Source organism: Sinocyclocheilus rhinocerous, unplaced genomic scaffold (genome assembly GCF_001515625.1).
Source record: "Sinocyclocheilus rhinocerous isolate Xijiao unplaced genomic scaffold, SAMN03320098_v1.1 scaffold1149, whole genome shotgun sequence".
In the NCBI taxonomy this organism is placed as follows: domain Eukaryota; kingdom Metazoa; phylum Chordata; class Actinopteri; order Cypriniformes; family Cyprinidae; genus Sinocyclocheilus; species Sinocyclocheilus rhinocerous.
The window spans coordinates 1,253,013-1,260,945 of NW_015664180.1; the positions used below are offsets into that span (position 1 = coordinate 1,253,013).

Consider the following 7,933-nt stretch of genomic DNA (forward strand, 5'->3'; position numbering starts at 1 on the left):
TGTATATATATATATATATATATATATATGCAGTGCTTGAAGTGGAAAAAAGAAGTGCCGGTACCCCCCTCCCCCACACTATTTATTTATTTATTTAATTATTTATATTAAATAAATAAGTTATTTTTAATAATTCACAATGTATGTATAGTGCCACAATCAATCAATTAATCAATCAATAATTAAATAAAAGTTTTCAATACAAATTAGCACAAGTCAAGCTGCAATACCAAACAGGACCACAGGGATCACCAAAGACCACTAAATCGCCTGCCTTTACTACTATACGGATCCATTCAGAATCGCTAAATCTCTGACCACTGCATAATCAGCGTTCACGCTTGCTTTTAAGCCAAATACACACTGAAAAGAATAATTTTACTGACATCTGGACGAAAGTCACTATTCTCTCCGCAATCGCTGATGAAATCAGCCGTGTTTTCTCTACATTAGCGCTGTTTTGAACTTACTGTTTGAATTCGTTTACTGGATCCTTGGACTTTCCAGGAGTTTACCGGTTTAAAATGATGTGATCGCAAAAGCCTGCTTCTTTTCATTTTAAGATATTATTTTCGTTATAAAGTACTGATTCAAATTTGTAATCAATAATTCATTATTATTCTGCTACTCTGCGCGCCTCCCCTGACATGCTCTCGCACCCCACACACTCTGCTTGCTTTCATTCACGTGATTGTTCGAGATGAGAGGTGATCCCGCCTGGGTAGTGTGATTTATATAGTGTCCTTTCTAATCATATATGGGATCATATAATCACCCAGACCCTGATGCTTTTACTCAGAGTACCGGCAACATGTCAAAAGTGCCAGTACGCACAAAAAAGTGCAGGTACTCTAAAGGCTAAAATATAGAAGTAAGGAAGATGAACATGGTCTATCTCACCAGCAGGAGTCTGTAGATACCTGACGAGCGTCTGGTTGTGCAGGTCCCAGACCACGATGTTTCCGTCACTGCAGCAGGAGAAGCAGACCTTGTTGTCGGGACTGATAGCCAGAGCATAGCAGGCAGGAGCCGAGGACGTTAATTCGGCCTTGATACGTGGAGTGGGCGTGGCCAAGTCCCAGATTGACAGCGTGCTGGCCTCGCCTCCGACTATCAAAGTCCGCCCATCTGGAAGAATCTTACATGATCGGATGTAGTTGTCTCTATTCTGATTGAACGAAAGGGAAAACACTGATTTAATCCAAGTCACCATTTTCAAGTCAAGTCACCATTATTTATATAGCGCTTTTTACATTGCAGATTGTGTCAAAGTAGCTTACAGTATTAAACAGGGAAATAGTGTGTCAAAATAGTGTGCCGCTCTCCTCTTGCCAGACGAAACCAGCAGTTTAATTCTTTAATTCTAATTTTAACTAGGGATGTTCATTTTACCGTTTAACCGGTTAACCGACCGTAATAATTTTGACGGATTAATACAATCAGTTAAACAGTTTAAAAAGTCATTTAATTATTTATTTTTTCAGTAATTTATCAAAATATTTAAAAAGGTTGCTGCATGGTTAAAATACACTACGCGTATAAAAAAATTTTTTTTTTAGGGGGAAAAAACACAAGTCACATTTTATTGTTTCATTCAGAAATAGGCCTAATGCCGATGCGAAATGTTTACAAACATTATAATAAACACTGTAAATATAGCTAGGCTATTTTAGTTCCCCTCACTCCACAACAAATCCTTTCAATTAACAGTATTTAGAAAAGAACAAGAATTAAAAATATAAGAAGCTATAGCTAAACGACAAGCCAAAACGAATTTAGTCTAAAACGAAACTGAAACCAATGTTGGGTCTCTCATTCAATACAAAATCAAATGTTTACGTATTTGCGATGTATTTGAATGGCAAATTATTATTTATTATGTAGCCTAGGCTTCACACGCGTCCAATATCCACGTAAAACAAAATGTTTTGCATAACATCACGGCGGTACGGTGATAACGCTTAACGGCACAGAGTTTACTACATATTTTTTACTACATAGGTTTTTTCCATATGTTTGACTGACTGTATTTTATTATGATAATGAACAGGCTGCATTGTTAAGGTAGCAATACTTAACTGTGTGCGCGCATGCGGCGCCGGCACAATCATTTGAATTTTTTCCTTCTAACAGTGGAAGCAGCTACTCCTTTTAGTCCTAAAGATTATCGGAATTGTAAAAGGTTTGCTTTTATTTGGGTACATTCACAATAAAAACAAATCTTTGTGCTTTTGTAAAATAAGCCTAAAAATGAACCGAAACTCTGCATACTAGGCTACTTGTTGCACAAGTACGTTTTTCTTTCATTTTCTTAATTTATTATTTAAGTAAAAATATGTTTCTCGTATAGGCCTATTTATTCGTTATATATATACATTATTATATATATATACATAGCCTAGCTTTATTATGTTTTTCTCCGCTCGCAGAAGCGCTGCAGGTGCGTGATGTGATGTGATATGATGCATGTGAATCCTCATGTTCTGTTGTTTGCTGCTTTTTTGCGCATGTAAAATAATCCCCGGGAAACAAATGGTTAACGGTTAACAATCGGTTAACGGTTAACAATCGGTTAACGGTTAACAATCGGTTAACGGTTAACAATCGGTTAACGGTTAACAATCGGTTAACGGTTAACAATCGGTTAACGAGCGTCGGTTGTCGGTTAGGAAAAATACCCGAAATGAACATCCCTAATTCTAACCCAACTAGGATGGAGAGTACCAACTACAAGTAGAGTTTAACGTGACGCAGATCTCACCAAACAGTCCAGTTGGGCCATTGGACTCTTGCTGCCTGGTTGGCTGATGTCCCACACTTTGACGCAGCCTTTCCCGCCGGTGTAGACGTGACGCGTGGAGGTGCTGATGGTCACCGCGCACACCACCTCTCCATGACTGAGGGTGTGGATCTGACGGGCGTGACGTGGGATGCCAGGGCCGAGGAGGGCGTCAGGAGGGAAGGGCACCGGCTGCATTTGACCATCTGCGCTCACGTGGAACGAGTAAGCACTGGGGGTGTAAATAAGGTGGACGTTAATGCGATAGATAGTGAATTCAAAAAAGGAAAGCTGCTGAACACAAAAGACATTTTGAAGAATTTTTTTGTGAGTACAATGAAAGTAAACTTTGGACCCCATTGGCTTTAATTGTATTGACAACAATTTCCCAAGGATCAGTTAGAGGTTGTAAAATGGTCATAAAAACGAAATTATGACTGATTTTGGTGCAATAAACCATGACTAACATAAGTGGATTTAAGTGGTAAAAGGACTTGTTTAAAATAAGAATAGAGGCTGATTCAAACCTTAAGTACTCAAGCAGTTTGACAACATAATTATGGAAAGTTTGCTTGTTTGTGTATGCGTCAGTGGGTGCAGCAATAATTTGCCATCTTAAGGATGTTTGCCTGAATTCAAGTGTTTTTCTCGCCTTAGCTGTCAGCGGGGGACTTGAGAGAGCATTGTATTACAGGCAAACAAAAACACTATTTTGGACTAACAGTCGATACATTGGCCATCGTTGTGCAACTCCATCCAAAAACCAAGGGAGGTAAAAGAAAGAGGAGTAACTCACGGCTTGCCACCAGAGGAGCCAGGCAGAGAGGAGGACAGCCCTGAGGGCCTAAGATGTGAACGAGATTCGTACGCTACCTGTGGAGGTGAGCATTCAAGCATCAAAATGGTTTCGCATAAACTTCTGTCAATTGTAAGAGATTCAGAAACACAGTCACCATAGGGCTGCGTGTGTAGGCACTGGCTGCAGCACTGATTTGGGGCGAGAGGGTGAGCGAGCCTCCGAAGCCACCCGGGCTGGCCAGCTCTCCGTTAAGCCCAGCGTGGGACACCAGCCCAAAGTGAGCCGGGTAAGAACCGGGCGTCATGGTCAAGGGACTCCGCAGAGCTACAGGACACACAATTAAACAATTATTTTTATTGAATTGTAGCATGTGTTCGCTGTAAACGCAAACAGACAATGTCTTACCCAGAGGGTCTGCCGAGGAGGCAGGTTTGTTGGCCAGGCGTAAACAGGAAGTGCTGGGCCCCGGTGGACCAGGGGTGAGAGGGTCATGGTGAGAGGGAGAGGAATTGCCTGATTTAGAGGAGGGCGACTGAGATTTTTCTGTCTGCAAACAGAACCAAAAGACAGATGTTATAATGTTGAATATGTAGCAACACTAATATAGATCCGCAGTAAATTTGTAGTATCCACAAAAAAGTATTCCCTTTTTTTAAAAAAATAAGATTTTGCTCTGCCCCACCTCAGACTTCAATCCATTAAATAAAATTCTACAACAATTTCAGAATTTTGACAATTTGTTAAACTGATATTCTATGTATTATTATAGTATAAATTGAACAATAATAATAATAAATAATAAAATTAATTTAAAAATATTATTATAAAAAAATATTAAACATTTGTTATTTAATTGATTTAACTTTTAAATAATTTATATACAATTTAGTTTATTACAAATGTATATACATTTATATAAAAATACGCATTCATATATCATAATAATAATGGAATAATACTTCTAATAATAATAATAATAATAAACATTTTTAAAATTTAATTTATATAGTTTATCATAAATATCATTTATATAATGGTTTATTTATATTATATCCCTAATTAACTTGCACATATAACTTAATGTAATCAACTGCAATCCTACAAAAATATCAAAATTTAGATTATTTGTTTAATCAATATTCAATACATTATATTAAAAATAAGTATTAAGAAAAAATGTAAAAAATAATTTAATAATAATAAAAATATTTAAAACTTTAATTTAATTGATAGAAAATAAGTTTATCAGTAACTACTAACCAACACTGTGTCCCAAACTAGACCTTGCATTAGATGAAATCTGCAAATATAGCTTAAAATCATTTTATTATTATTATTTTAATTTTAATTTTTATATTTATAAAATAGCAACAACAAAAAAACACACACACACAAGCTAAGCAATCTGTGTAATTAAAAAAAAAAAAAACTTCTAGGCTCTATTTAGCATGTTGTTCATGAAAAGTGCCACATATATTTTATATTAAAGAAAAAAAAAGTATTTGGACGCATCCTGGTTGTCAAAAATTAGTGAAGCATGTCCATAGTGAATGAGACGTAATGTGGGAAGAGAGTCAATTCTGGCATATTAGGTGTCTGAGAACAGTGGCCGTACTTGTGCCGTGTCCTTGTTTTTGCCAGGGGGTGGGCTGTGTGGTGGGGAGGCCGGAGGGGGACTAGGGGATCCTGGGAGCTCTTTCCTTAGGGTCGGGGCTCGATCCAAACCATTCCCATGTGGAGACAGAGGCCCACTGCCTACAGGAGAGGATGGCTCCTGAAAACACAGAGTGAAAGAGTTAAGGAGAATCAAGAGCATGAGGGCATTTTGCTTTCGTTCGGATATGTGAACTTTTCTTTTTACATTTTAGAAGGTGTGGCATGAGTTAATAGGTTTTGCGCAACATAATAGTGATCTTTGTTAACCTGGAGTTCAACAGAACAAGGTCTGATCCATTCATTCATATTTTTCATTATGCCATTCGTGTTTACTCAGTAGAAAATGACAAAACAGTTCTAGTTTAATCCTTAGTGTGCGATATTGCAGGAATTTAGATCCTTTTTATGTTTTTAAATGTGTTAATTATGCAGCGGGGTCACTTAATGATTATAAAAGCATAGCGCAGTCCTCGCTGACTCCAGACGCTCTGCAGCAGAAAACAATCCTGAATCGCCTGTGATATTATCAGCAATTACTGAATGAATGCAGTTTAATAAATATGAGTGATGTTCAATATTTGCCCAGTAATTGAGAAACAGAGCTGTAATGTTTTACCTTTGAAATGGATGATAATTACACAGAAATAATAGTAATAATAATGAATGGGAGTTTTTTTCAGGATGAAATGCATTTGTTGGTGCTGTTCAACAATCAAATACAAATATGTCATTAAGATTAAAGTCAGTGCAAGACTTGCCACCACAATGCTAGGGTGCTGTGGGTGTTTACTGTTCGGCCCAAAGTCTTTATTATATTCTGATCTCCAGTTATGGATTGGGTTGATACTCACAGGCAAAGAAGGTTATTGCATTTTGATTAATGCGTATGAAGACAATGTATTTTCACACCAATATGCTGAATGAATGAACTGATGAATTAGGCACAACGACCAGGAACATGTATTAAGAAAGTAAACCAGGTCAATTTTGATGTAGAATAACAAACCAAAACAAAACTTATGCAGCATTAGTAGAATAATAAAACAAAACAAAACACGAAACGAAACAAAACAAAAACAAGAAAGTAAATTGACAAAAAACCAAACCAAACCAAACCAAAACAAAAAACAGCATTAGTAGAATAATAAAAAAGTAAATTGACAAACAACCAAACCAAACAAAACAAATGAAAACAAAACAAAACAAAAAAACAAGTAAATTGACAACAAAAAACCCCCCAAAACAAAACAGAATTACCGTAGTAACAACAAAAAACCTTCACTTGAAATAAATAAAACCGTAGTAACAAAAATGTACATTTAAAAAAATCAAATCCAATCACAAAGTCACTGTGATTAAAAATAGGCTGTCAATTTAACACATTCATTTAATTTATTACATAATTTCCTACCCTCTAAGCAATTCAAGCTTGAAATATCATCATCATAAGACAATATGAACCATAATTTTAAAATATAGCAATAAACAATATATCTATTAAACCCAGTTATTGTAAAGTCTATTCACTCTTGTTTACCACAATGTCTTCATCTTTATTTGGGGGCTTTTATAACCAGTTATTGATATATGCAAATAATTGTATTAATTAATCAGAATAGCATTTGATTAATTTAAAATTAAATTAAATAAAAATAAAATTTAATTACAGTTTTCAATTAATGATGATTGACTTACATTAGTAAGTGCAGACTTTCACCAATGTTAATTTAACAGTGCATGTGAACTGACCTCATTTGAGACATCTACTACAAGATTGTCCTCGCTCTTGTCTCCGTCACTGTCCTGAAACACAACAGACAGGAGAAGGACAGTATTAGACGACACACACACACACACACATATACAGGCACAAAAATATATACCCCTATGGGATATTTATCAGGTACATACATGTACAATATTGCAGTGTCCTTTTTCTGCTCCCCGTCCCCCTCCCTTTGTGTCTAATTTCACCAATCACAGTAGGGGAGACCCCCCCCCCCCCCCCTCAACAACCCCTATGGGATATTCATCAGATACATACATGTACGTCCGATATTGCAGTGTCCTTTTACTGCTCCCCCGTCCCCCTCCCTTTGTGTCTGATTTCACCAATCACACCAACACCACCTTGTCCATCGCTCTCACACGGCTCACACTCATCTCACTCTCCTCTTTCGCCCATCTCTGGGAATCAGGGGGTGACAACGCACTTAGTTGCCATGGCAACTGGGCTTTGATGTGATCATGGCCTGATGTTCCTATTGCCATCACCCTATAGTGACATCATCCCCCTAATTATACCCGCATGGACGGTCACATCCGACTCTTCCCTACATGTGTGTTTGATAAATGCTTCACCTGATGCGCTGATGAGCTTCATGAACTATAATAAACAATTATACTATAAAAAGATTATACCTATACATTAGGCACAAGTTTTTATCAATATATATTCATATAAACGTAATAATAATATAATAAAACATAATATAATAAAAAGTATATATAAAAAAATATATAAGTATTTTATATTAAAGTGGTATAAGAATTATATAATTTTATATAATTTCATATTACTAAAATAGAATTTTTAATAGAATAAAGTAATATTTTATTTTTTATTTTTTAATTAAATTCTACATATTGATATTATTTAATATACATCTATTAATTATATTTAAAATTATAAATATTAT

General features: G+C 36.0%; 1 protein-coding gene across 1 annotated transcript in view; it reads right to left on the reverse strand.

The window, feature by feature from the left end:
• The window catches only part of LOC107729670 (transducin-like enhancer protein 4), a 53,728-nt gene that overhangs the window by 1,348 nt on the left and 44,447 nt on the right, over window positions 1–7,933 (reverse strand). The window contains exons 10-16 of the mRNA XM_016540319.1: window positions 6,984–7,037; window positions 5,194–5,352; window positions 3,984–4,125; window positions 3,733–3,902; window positions 3,576–3,652; window positions 2,762–3,011; window positions 887–1,168 (exon numbers count right to left, since the gene is read on the reverse strand). Of these exons, the coding sequence (XP_016395805.1) occupies window positions 887–1,168; window positions 2,762–3,011; window positions 3,576–3,652; window positions 3,733–3,902; window positions 3,984–4,125; window positions 5,194–5,352; window positions 6,984–7,037 (1,134 nt within the window). The remainder of the gene's footprint in view (window positions 1–886; window positions 1,169–2,761; window positions 3,012–3,575; window positions 3,653–3,732; window positions 3,903–3,983; window positions 4,126–5,193; window positions 5,353–6,983; window positions 7,038–7,933) is intronic.